At 45.9% G+C, this 12,210-nt stretch overlaps 3 protein-coding genes across 6 annotated transcripts in view; all 3 read right to left on the bottom strand.

Moving 5' to 3' along the window:
- Positions 1-5,229, bottom strand: part of LOC106312166 — a 13,482-nt gene extending 8,253 nt beyond the window's left edge. The window contains exon 1 of the mRNA XM_013749573.1: positions 4,646-5,229. Within this exon, the coding sequence (XP_013605027.1) occupies positions 4,646-4,931 (286 nt within the window). The 5' untranslated portion in view covers positions 4,932-5,229. The remainder of the gene's footprint in view (positions 1-4,645) is intronic.
- LOC106312165 lies at positions 5,230-9,427 on the bottom strand. Of its 4 annotated transcripts, none has more exons than XM_013749570.1 (3): positions 9,395-9,427; positions 9,247-9,309; positions 5,230-7,011 (listed from the first exon to the last, which is right to left on the bottom strand). In XM_013749570.1, exon 3 carries the CDS (start codon positions 6,431-6,433, stop codon positions 5,810-5,812), a length of 624 nt encoding a protein of 207 aa, XP_013605024.1. In that variant the 5' UTR covers positions 6,434-7,011; positions 9,247-9,309; positions 9,395-9,427; the 3' UTR covers positions 5,230-5,809. The 4 variants fall into 4 exon arrangements, with proteins under 4 accessions (XP_013605024.1, XP_013605026.1, XP_013605025.1 ...); XM_013749572.1 differs by lacking the exon at positions 9,247-9,309 and having other exon boundaries at positions 5,230-6,805; positions 6,877-7,011; positions 9,395-9,412; XM_013749571.1 differs by lacking the exon at positions 9,247-9,309 and having other exon boundaries at positions 9,395-9,418.
- A 395-nt stretch (positions 9,428-9,822) lies between these two features.
- On the bottom strand, positions 9,823-11,475 carry LOC106312164 (cytochrome b561 and DOMON domain-containing protein At4g12980). Its single transcript, XM_013749567.1, has 3 exons — positions 10,769-11,475; positions 10,444-10,698; positions 9,823-10,330 (listed from the first exon to the last, which is right to left on the bottom strand). The coding sequence occupies exons 1-3, from the start codon at positions 11,411-11,413 to the stop codon at positions 10,058-10,060; spliced, it is 1,173 nt and encodes a 390-aa protein (XP_013605021.1). The 5' UTR covers positions 11,414-11,475; the 3' UTR covers positions 9,823-10,057.
- Between the last annotated feature and the right edge of the window lie 735 nt (positions 11,476-12,210).

The following is a 12,210-nucleotide window of genomic DNA, read 5'->3' as shown; positions in this document are numbered from 1 at the left end:
GCGATGTACTCGCGGAGATCGTGGATCTCATCAGGATTTCTGGCAGCCTTGCGAGCTTGTCTGTGTTGGCCGCGGTGGATCCTCGCCTGCTTCTCGGCCAGCTCCTCCTGTTCTACCCGATAGAGGTTTTCTTCTTCCTCGGTCATGGGTTTTTCGAAGGACGCGTCCTGCCGAGCGGACTGGCTTCGCGTTCTTCTTGGTTGGATGTCAGCACCGTCGTCCGAGTGCTCGGACTGGTCGCTTATATCCAGGGCGATGCGCTCGATTTCTTCTCCTTCGTTGCTCCCGGTAGGAGGTGGAAGGTTCTCTGCAGTTGGCTGTGCACCTGGCTGGAGCGTTTCATCAGGGTTTTGGCCTGAGGATGCCTTGTTCGCGTGTGCAGCTCGATTCCCCGGAGTTTAGAAATCAAGTCTTCTGCCGCTGCGGGCTCTTGTGGTTCCGCGCGGGGCTTTGTTCCTGGCCTTCGCCGTTAAGGTTTCCATCTGTTTTGCGAGAGAGGCCACGAGTTTTCCATGTTCGTCCGTCTTTTTCTGAGCGGAGGAGAACATTTCCTTCAATTTGTCTAGTAACGCGGTGTCGGCAGTGACCGTTGATACGTTTCCAGCTGGAGTTTTATCAGCGTTGGCATCGACGGGAGTTCCATCGTGCGTTTGCGGGTCTTTGTCAGCGTTGGTCGTCATATCAGACTGAGCGTGTGTAGTTGCGAGAGAGATAGATCTGTACCCTCCCCTCCTTCTAACGCCAAACTGTGGGAACCGAAATTCACACCGTCGTCCAACTTCCCAAATACTTTCGACGATGTTTTTTAGACAGAACATTGGTGTCGTATCCACGGACCCGAGGACTGAGTTACGGAAGCTTCGGACGAAGATGCATGGTTATGGGATGGGACCGGGTTCGGAATGGTCCATTGAGAATTGGCCGCGCTCGCTAGGCGAGCCGATCCGTGGCACGATCGAGCTCGCCGGTGAGTCGACCGGCAACACGGCGGTTCTCGTCGGGCGAGCTGGCTCGTGTCGCGGCTGAGCTCGCCGGCGAGTCGACCGGCAACACGGCCGTGCTCGCCGGGCGAGCTGGCTCGTGTCACGGCCGAGTTCGCCGGGCGAGCTGGCTCGTGTCGCGGTCGAGCTCGCCTGGCGATCCGTTTCGGCTGTTTGTTTCCTCGGCTTTTGAAGTTTTGACCGAGATTCAGTTTTTCTAAAGGACTTTTGGACATCGATTCCGTCGTGACCGATTTTGACCCCAACATAAAGCTGAATACAAACCTTGGTTTTTCACTTTGGACTTGGCCTTCTTGCACACCACACATCGGTTGCATATCCTCTCCACATCTTTCATGAGACTCGGCCAATAGAAGTGCTCATCAACCACCTTGTAGGTTTTCTTGATTCCGAAATGTCCCATCAAGCATCCTCCGTGAGATTCCCTGACAAACAACTCCTTCAAAGAACATTGGGGAACACAAATACGGTTATCAATGAATAGGAAATCCGAAACTTTATAATACTTCCCATAGGCAACCTTGGAACATTTTTCTGAAAATTTCCTTGAAGTATGGATCAGTTGCATACAAGTCTTTAATAAACTCGAAACCAAGCAACTTGGTCTCAAGAGTGGACAGAAGAACGTACCTTCTGGACAAGGCATCAGCTACCACGTTTTTCTTACCTTGCTTGTACTTGATTACATAAGGAAAGGTCTCAATGAACTCGACCCAACGTGCATGTTCGAAGACTGGTGATCTGTATGGATTACTAACTCCTTAGGCCAAAGGTAGTGCTGCCACGTCTGAAGGGCCCAGACCAAAGCATACAGTTCCTGGTCATAAGTGAGATAGTTGAGCGTGGCTCCTCCAAGCTTCTCACTGAAATAAGCAATGGGTTTCCTATCCTGCATCAAGACAGCACCAATACCTACACCCGAGGCATCACATTCGATTTCAAGTGTCTTAGAAAAATCAGGAAGAACAAATAATGGGGCTTGAGTCAACTTCCTTTTGAGGATCTGGAACGCCTCTTCTTGGGCATGTTCCCACTTGAATCCAACGTTCTTCTTGATCACTTCGGTGAGAGGGGCGCCTATAGAGCTGAAGTTCTGGACAAACCTTCGATAGAACCTGGCCAGGCCGTGAAAGCTTCTCACCTCGCCCACGGTCGTTGGACTGGGCCAGTCTCGGATGGCCTTGATCTTTTCCTCGTCCACCCTGAGTCCATCTGCACCTACAACAAAGCCTAAGAAGACCACGTGATCTGTCCCAAAAGAACACTTACCAAGATTAGCAAACAAACGTTCTTTTCTAAGGACTTCAAGAACAGATTTCAAGTGTAATTTGTGATCATCAAGATTCTTGCTGTAAATGAGAATATCATCAAAGTAGACAACAACAAAATGGCCAATAAATGACCGCAAGATATGAATCATCAATCGCATGAGCGTACTAGGTGCATTAGTAAGACCAAATGGCATGACAAGCCATTCATACAATCCTAGATTCGTTTTGAATGCAATTTTCCATTCATCACCTTCTTTCATGCGAATTTGGTGATAACCACTTTTCAAATCAACATTAGAGAAAACAGAAAAACCATGCAACTCATCAAGCATGTCATCATGCCTACGGATTGGATGCCTATACTTTACTGAAATGTTGTTGATTGCTCGGCAATCTACGCACATGCACCAAGAACCGTCCTTTTTGGGCACAAGGAGGACAGGAACGGCACAAGGACTAAGGCTTTCCCTGATGTAACCCTTCTCAAGAAGTTCTCCAATCTGTCTCTGATATTCCTTTGTCTCAACGGGATTGGTTTGGTAAGCTGGCCGGTTCGGAAGATACGCACCCGGGACGAAGTCAATCTGGTGTTCAATGCCTCTTACTGGTGGCAAGCCCTTAGGGTTCTCATCTGGAAACACATCAGAGAATTCCTGCAAAACAACTTTCAGATCACTCGGAATTTCCGGTGCAATGTTAGAAGAGGAAGCCATTAGAGTTTCTTTGTATACAAGTAAAAGAAACGGCTTTTGGGAGCTTAAGGATTTCTTTACCTGGCTTCCTTTGATAAAGAAGTTTGAATTTCTAGGAGATACCTCTGGTTCGGATTGTTTGGACTCTTTGTCTCGGCTCTTCTTTATTTGGAGCTGATCTTGATGGACTTCGCCCGGTGAGAGGGAGACCAAAGTGATCTTCTTTCCCTTATGATCAAAAGAGTGTCGGTTTGTGTATCCGTCATGCATCGTCTTCTTGTCAAACTGCCATGGTCGTCCTAGCAGGATATGGCATGCGTCCATGGGAAGGACGTTACAAGGAACTTCGTCCTCATATCAACCAATAGTGAGAGGAACCGCGACCTGTTTCCGCACATACTGTTCGCCAGTTTCGTTCAATCAACCATTCCAATTTGAACGGTCGAGGAAGGGGTTTGTTTACGAGTCCAAGCTTCCTGACAAGAGAATCACTAGCAATATTAGTGCAACTTCCACCATCAATAATCAAAGAATAAACTTTTTCTGAAACTAAACATCGAGAATGGAAAAGATTCTCCATTTGTTCTCGTTCATTGGTTTTGGGTTTGACGTCAACGTTCGTCTTGTAACAAGGAGTGGCCCGAGAGCTGGATAGTCGAGATGTATGCTCTCATCAAAGATCGGCTCAAGTGTCTCATCAAAGGCCGGGTCTAGGTCTGTATCCGAGTGTTCGTCAAAGATCGGACCAATGCCTTTACTTATGGACCTTCTGGCCACTAGAAGTGGCCCTTGGTGTGGGTAATCGAAGGACTCTTCCTCCTCATCAAAGATAGGACCGTGATCTTCCTTGTCCTCCATATCGTCCTTGTCATCCTCGGACTCAACCTCTCCATTTTCCAAGAGGATCATCACTTTCTAGTTTGGACATTTGCTGGCGTAGTGGCCAAGGCCTTGACATCTATAGCACCGAATGTCTCTTGCCTGATTGTTAGTCGTAGCTGCTTTACTTTTGTCAACACGAACCGGGGCATTAGTCTTAAAAGCAGTATTTGTTGTGATTGGAGACTTACCTTTGTCTTGATAGCTAGGTTTGGGGGCGAAGGACGGTTTAGAGTAGTTCTTTCTTTTGGTTTGATGCTCGATCAGAATGGCTTTGTGTAGCATTTGTTCCATTCTAGCATACTCCTGAATCTCTATTCGATCTTGAATGTCTCGGTTGAGACCTGAAAGGAATCTGGCCATGGTGGCGTCTAAGGGCTCGTCCACATCCGCTTTGAGCATCAAGACCTCCATCTCTTGGTGATAGTCCTCCACAGATTTGGTTCCTTGAAGTAGACGTCTGATTCGTTGGTGGAGTTCCCGGTGGTAATGTTCTTGAACAAACTGTCTCCTCGTCAAGGCCGAGAGCTCGTCCCAAGTAGAGATTGGTGGCCCGCCATTCCTTTTCCTGTGAGTCACAACTTGATCATACCAGTTAATAGCATAGCAACAAACTCAGCTGCGGCCAATCTAACCTTTTTCATTTTAAAGAAATTTTGACAATTAAAAACAAGTTCAATTTTTCTTTCTCATTCAAGGAAAGCATCTGGATCGTTTTTACCATCAAAAGTTGGGATCTTAAGTTTCACTCCACCTAAACCCTCATCAGTTCGTTCAGTTCTAGCAAAAGGATTGACATTACCTTGATCACGGTTTTGGGTACCTCTCCTAGGACGATTGATGGAACGATCGTCTTGGTTCTCCTCCTCTCCGACTTCTTCATTCGGCCGTCCGTTCCTCCGTGGGCGATCTCGCCTGGTTCTAGTTTGGGCTGGTTGGCTACTTTGGATCTCATAAAGTCTGAGATGGATCTGTTCCAAACCTGCATTCATAAGGTTAGCCATAGAATCATTGAGAGCTCTCATCTGCAAGTTAGATAAACCATCATAAGAATTCCCGGTTTGGTTCCTATCTTCTTCACTCTCCATAGTTCCTGAAAAGCTTAACACAAGAGATTAGTACACAAAATTCCTCACACACTCAGGTGTTTGAACTTGCCCACTCTTAGTGTTTCTCTCTGAATTTGGATGGTCACTCAATAAGTTGTCTCTCAAAGTTCTAAGAGAACAAGACTAGTAACAAGTTGGGATCTCCAAGCAAACGGGGGTAGTTTAAGACAGAAAGATAAGAGCTTTGGTTTTGAAATCCGTTTTAACCACTATAAGGTTGGGTTTCTCTTCAGCCAGCAGGATTTCTCTTCCACCACCTAGCCACTAATCGAACTTTTTGATTCTTTTTCTCTTTTTTTTTTTTTTTATATAGATCTCTTTTCTTTTTTTTTTATAAACTAGTGACTGGTAAAGAGATGGCCCGGATTTGAGATAGAAAGAAGAAGATGAAAAGAGTTAGAAAAAAATGGAAGATGAGAAGATTGATGGATAGATAGTACCGGTTGAGTGGCTCTGATACCACTTTGATACGTCCTAGATTCGGACAGGATCACTCAACGGGATTTTGGATATGAACTCACCAAAAATGGGAGAACTAGGTGGTTTGAAAGGCGACACAAAAGGTTGTGGAAAGACCTCTTGATACTACCGGCTTCGATTGTGGTTTAAAATGTTACGTCAAGACCAACAAGGGTAGATTTGTTTACTTGGAGAATCACTCGACAAGAAACAAGACTGTTCTAAGCGAAGAACAAAGAGATAAACTCATAAACTTTGAAAGAAAATCGATTCATTGATTATGAGAAAGAGTTTACATACTTATACTACTTGTGGTCAAAACAAGACATAAATAAAACACTTAGGAAATGACAAAGTTGACTGAGAATGTTGAAAGGCAGTCAAATAAACTCTTCAGATCAGATCTGGTCAAGGTGACCCTTCGGCTGATGTCTAGATTCATCCGACCAAGTTGGTTCGATCACGGTAAGGAGCTGGACGAACGCGGGACGGTCTGGACAGTCCGCCGGGTGATCAAGCAGTGCACTGATGCGGCCTAAGTCCTCAGATAGCTTGATAATTCGTGCCTTAGAGAAATCTGAGTGATAGAAATCCTTCAGTGCGTCAGACATGGAAGACAGTCCGTCGGTTTGGCCTTTAGGACACTTAGTACGAACCAAACGGCCCAAAAGAGAGAAGTCGTGACCGTTTTGGGAAACCTCACGACCTAAGTCAAGTCTGGCTCGGCTGTTGGCTTTGGCTTGTCGAGATGGTTGGGAAGGACGAGCTCTGGTGCGGTTAGTTCGGACATCTGGTCGTGGATCTGGCTGAAGCTCCATTCCAGATGTAAGCGGGTCGAGACGATACACAGCTCGAACGTCCTGATCGTCAAGGTCGGATAGACGAACCTCGGCTGAGTCGTTCTGAACGGTCTGATCTTCAGTCTGGTCCGGTTTCATGTACTGATCCATGAACTGAGGCGCATCACTTCTTCTTCTTCTTTTTCTTCGTCTTTTTCTTAGGAGGCTCGTCTGATTGCGCATCCGCCAAACCCCTTCGACTGATGAAACGGAAGGACCGGAAGCAGCCCACTTCTTTTCCTTTCTTATTAACCTTCTCCGGTTCAACGACCTCTGGAGCAAGGCTCTCCTCCGCGAGCTCGGTATCCAATGGATCGGGGACCGCTGCCGAACGAGGACTCGCAGCCAAAGTTTCTTCTCGAATCGCCTCGCTAAAAACTACCATTGGTTCATTACTCGACGAACCCCCCAACCTCTTTCCAAGAATCGCACTCAGATCCGGTAATGCCTTCATTTTCCTAGCTGCGTTGATCTGCTTCTGCTCTGCTTTAGTAAACAACGAAAGCCATCGCTTGTTGCCAACAACAGTGGGAAATAGGTCAGACCTCCATTCCCCTGCGAGGAGTCGAACGTTCGAGTTATCATGACGAAATAAAAGAACAACAGAAATGTACGTGTAAGCTTACTTTTGGAAATCCTGTCGGAAAGACGTCGAATCTTCTCGACAGTGATGTTCTCCCATCGATCTTGAGAAAGCGATGCGACAGCGCGAGCACTCGCTATGAACTCTTCGGGATAAGTGGCCGTATCCGGATGGTCAACTGCACAACAAAAAAGAGAAGTGATAAGAAACGAGAAATCAAAGTCATCACTTACTAATGATTGCATTCTACCAAGATTGGGGTTCCATAAAGCTCGAAAGCTGTCGTCGGGCGGGTCTTCAAAGGAAAACCCATCCGACTTAACGAAGAAATAATAACGCTGCCAGTAAGACGTCTTGTTGGGATGTCCAGCCATCACGTTATAGTTCGGCCTCATCTGAATCGAGAAAAGTCCCTCTCCCATCGATTTAAGATACGTCAGCTCCTCGAAAGCTCGGACGCTCATCAACACATCGATCTCTGCTGCCTTCACCATCATCGCGACTGCAAGACGAAATGAGCCATTCAGGAATTGGGAAATTGCTGCATCGCGACGCCTCGCATAGGACGTCAGGAGTCGAGGAATCGTGAACCAGAGTCTCGTCTCATCTTCAAAGTATGACTCATAAACACACTAGAACCCTATCGGCAGAGACCACGGCCTATGAGCCTTCGTGGGGATAAGAAAAGTCACCCCGACTCCGCTACACCTTCTGAGTAGAATCTTCACACTGCTCGGAGTCGACCAAGTCTGTTCGACGTTTCCCCAAGACTGTCCCTTTGCGGTCGGAGAATGCATCAACTCCGACGCTAATGATGGAAGTTCCTCGAAGATCCCACCAGGATGGTAGCAGGTTGGAACAAAGTCAGGAGGAGTATCTTCCCCGTCACTCGCTCCGCACGACCGTCTCTCGCGCAATCCTGAGCATCGGATGCGGCGTGCACTCTTTCTTCGCGAAGTTGCCTCGCTGACTCGGCAACCAAAGCTCACTGCGGCGTGTCCATATTCTCAGTATCCATCATAGCCTCGCGATGAATCGACTCAAGTGTGGCGAGAGGATCTCCGACTGCGTCCCTCACAGGACTCGAACTAGGATTCGAACTAGCCGCCACTGCTTTCCCTTTTTGTTCACGAGATAACCTACCGCCCGACGACATGAAGATTATCGAGAACAACTCGTACGCTTCCTAAAAAGATCTACGATCAAAAGCTAGAGAGAGAAGTGGAAGAGAGGAGAGAGAAAGTACCTGAGTCTGCAGAAGAATGAGAAGAATGAAAGGCGAGAAGGGTATTTATAAGGAAAGGGTACCGCGTCTCCCAAGGCGTCATCATTAGGGCTAAACGGGCCTAGATGGGCCCATTAAAGCGCATGGACATCCACGCTGTCTCGCGACTCTTCGACTTTTCGAGGCAGACCGGAACCAGTTTAGGCCAAAACCAGTGGTTATGCCCAAAACCGAAGAAAACCGTCGGTTTGCCCAAACCGACGAAATCCAACGACTCGACGCCCAGACACAGCATCCAGCGATCAGTCGCAAGAAGATGCGTGACGCATCCAATCGAAGAAATGAGCGAGATCACGAATCTAGAACATCTAGCCTTCAGACCTTACTTCCAAATTAACTGAGTCGACTACGCTACTCACCAGTGAACTAGGGGGACTTACTGTTGGGTATGGGCCTGACTCCCAAAAGGCCCACAGGATAGTTGTCCCGAGCCATGACCTTGTGGAAAAGATTCGGCTCGTCTGCGACCGATCAACTTGGCTCAAGACTACTTTAAGTCGATCAAACAAGCGACTGAAAGCGGTCGGTTCGACGACTCGAACCAGCGGCCCTACAGCTTAGCCCAATCGACAGAAGGCCCATCAAGCGAAGACGAATTAGGTCATCGACTGATCGCCTATATAAGAGAAGCAAGAAGCAACGAGAAAGGGATCCGCAAATCACCAGACACTTACTTTCGGCTAGAACTAGGGTTTCATTTCTGTTTCTCGCCGACTTGTACCTTCCGGCGAACTAGCTTTCGCCAGCTTGCTTTCTACCACTTATTTCCTTATTTGTAAATCGACCGAACGATTCTATGATCTAATAAACGTTTTTGTCTCGACCCACCGACGAATTCTCATATCTTCTTCTTACTAGTTTATCGACAGTTGTCGGTTCTAAGAGCGTTTTAACTCTCACACACTACAAACCAAATACGCCATATATAAAGATTCTGTTTAGTACATTATTTTTATTTTGTTCGAGGGTGACTTGTGTCAACGAGTCAATCCAGGAAAGACCCCCCACCTTTACGAAAGAAAGTGGAAACGTTGAAAACTTTTAGAAAAAAAAAAAACAAAACGTTGAAAACTTAAAAAGAGATCTCCACTAGAATTTGAATTTTATCGCGGAAGCAGCGTAGCCTACTTGTTAAGGTTCAAAGGCTTCTACACTCAGGTATGGGGTTCGAATTCCACACTATGCAATTTACTGCAAATTACAGAAAATCCAGGTTTCAAGTCCCGGAGATAACGATTTATTAAACAATTATGCAGATTACGGAAGAAATGCTTACAAGAGATCTTCAACATGGTGCAAGTAAATCTGGCCAGACGTGGATCGTCATACGACGGCTCAGGTGATGCAGTTAGGCGTAGGTCTTCATAAGGCAGGTAGTATTGTCGGTTGTCGAATCGTTTATGTAATCTTTCTCATATCATAATTGTAAGATCATCATAAATTAGTGTTAAAAAAAAAAATTGAATTTCATTCTGCACAAAAAGAAAAGAATTAAAAAGAAAGACGTTGTAACTAAAAGTGATTAGTAGGTGGACGCTATAAAGTTAAAACACTTGCTTAGAAAAATACCGAAAATAAGAACTTTATGACAGGTGTTGTGCCCCACAAGTAAAGCCGGAAGGCAAGCTCGTACACTTTAGAGTTTTTGAATTTGTCTTAATTAATTTTGAAATTATTTTTAGTGGGGATTTTACTAAACATGAATGATAAAAAATAATCCTACAAAATAAAACTTCTGAGCCAGTCACATAAACAAGGAAACAAAAGACAAAGCTACAAAGAAGAAACACTAATACATGAGGTTTTTTCTCCTACTATACATAAACACCAAAAGTCAACATCATCAAACACAAGCCACGTCTAGAGATGAATCAAAAGTGGGAGATAAAGCAACGCATTTGTAACTTAAAGAGATAAAAAGAGCGATCATTTGAATTACTCAGGGCTTGGGAGGGTGGTTCGAATTAGCAGATTTTCTCTTGAGGACAATGACCCAAGTAACAGCTTCCAAGAGCAAAGTAATGCCTCCCAAAGTAGCAATCACAGCGATATAAGCAGTCTTGTAAGTATGCTCTGGGTTCAAGATGCTAAGACCTTTGAAAACATTGATGATTCCAAGGATAAGGATAGAGTATCCACCTCCATGGTGGTAAATATTCCAAAAAAATCTCAACTTGTGGTCCTTCCGCGGCCGCAACAGCATCGCAAACATCTTTAAACAAGACAAACATATAGTTGAACAAGAGAACAAACACATCTTTTTCTATTGGCCCAGGCGCAGTGTTTCCACACAAATGAATCTAATGAGGATTAGCATTGGTTTACCTGAAGCGTTGCTATAGCGAAGAGAGCAATGCCGATGTTGCGATGACTGCTGAACTGAATTCCCTTAGACTCGGAGCCGAGCTTGAGTCCGGTGGCCCATCCGGCAACACCGATGACATAAGCAGAGAACTGACATGACACGTGGACGTAAAACCAAGCAGGATCTGCGGATTCAAATATTCTCATGTATCTTGCTATCATTGCTCCAATCGGAAACAAAATTCCCCAACTCACCGCATTCAATATCCCATGGATCTGTCAGATTCATATTCAAATTGTTAATTCTTAAAAGAAAAAATGGTTTCAAAAGTAGAATCAAACTCACGTTTCTCTTATGAATCCTTGAGTTTCCAGCACCGCCGCCGCCGGAGGCAAATACCCCTGTAGTGGCACCGCTCAGATCGAGCGATCCAACAGCGTTAAGATTCGGAGTGTTGAAATCGTGTGGCTGTATCCTCCCGTTAGGTGACACTCCAGGTCCAACCTGCCAAACCTGGTTAACCTTCCCATTCGCCGCTAAATCCGCCGGAACCTTAACCTTCGCGAAGATTCTTAAAGTTCCGGCCGCCTCCTCCTCCGCCTTTACGTCCCATACCTCAAAAGATAGCTTTCCCGGGACAAGCGAGCTGTATGAGATGATGTTAAGCGTCGTCACGGAGGCAACACCTGTTTTTGAGTCTTTTGAGGCGACGAGTGCTTGAGATCCAGCCATGCCGGTGGCTTTAGGGTTAATCGCCCACGCGATCCAACCGCCGGGCTTTGACGGCGGAGCAGAGAAAACAACGGCGAGAGTTGTGTTGGCAGCGTCATAGGAGTAATGGAGGAAGGCTTTGAGGTTGGGGAGGGCGAGACAGTGAGGGTATGATTTGTCGCCGGAAAATGTCTGTGACGAACATGACTGCGAGACAGCCGGTGAGATTAGCAAAGCCGAGAATATGAAGGAAAGGGAGACTCGGAGATAAGACACCATGATGATGCGTTGTGTTGTAGTAACCGCCAAGTATTGGTAAGGAATAAATAGAGAGATTAATGAGTGATAATTATAGCCTGCATCTAAATCTAGCGATACACACGTGGTTTCAGCTAATAAAAGATATTTGTTTGTTTGTTATGAACCAGATTGTTGATGGTTTATAACCAAAAGATTATGATTTGTAATCTTTTCATTTATCTATGACGGTATAATCTTCTATATAAGGAACTTCTACGTTATGAATAAAGATAGACTTTTCCATTACTTTTATAACACGTTATCAGTACGAAACTATAAATCCATAAGCTAATACCCAAATCGGAAAACCCTAAAACCCTAACCCTAGCCGGCGATCCGACGAACCCTAAACCCCGATCGCGTCTCTTGTTCCCACATTTGTTCCAGCTCGCGTCCCCGATCAGCTTCAGCCCAAGGCGTTCATGATCCTAGCTCAGACGTTCGCGACGCGAGAGCAGCTCCAGCACGCGACCTCTTCCTCGTTCGCGACAACATCAGACAGCTCGCGTCCGACGATCAAGGCGTTCCCGATCAAGCAACAAAGGACGTCCACGACCCGATAGAAGCGACTCGATCCATTCCAGCTCGCGTCCCGTTCGTGTGCAGCTCGCGGCTCAACTCCTTTGGTGGTCCGATTCAACAATCATCTAAGGTTAAAAGGTAATTCAAAACCTAAGAACCCATAATCGAACATGGATTGATTGATAAAGAATGAAACCTTAAAACCCTAATCTTTATGAATCAAAACCATAGGGTAATAGATCAAAAATCCTAAT

Source organism: Brassica oleracea, chromosome C8, assembly GCF_000695525.1.
Source record: "Brassica oleracea var. oleracea cultivar TO1000 chromosome C8, BOL, whole genome shotgun sequence".
NCBI classification, from domain to species: domain Eukaryota; kingdom Viridiplantae; phylum Streptophyta; class Magnoliopsida; order Brassicales; family Brassicaceae; genus Brassica; species Brassica oleracea.
Note: the sequence above shows the minus strand (reverse complement) of the source record. Positions and strands in the feature narration are given on the sequence as shown.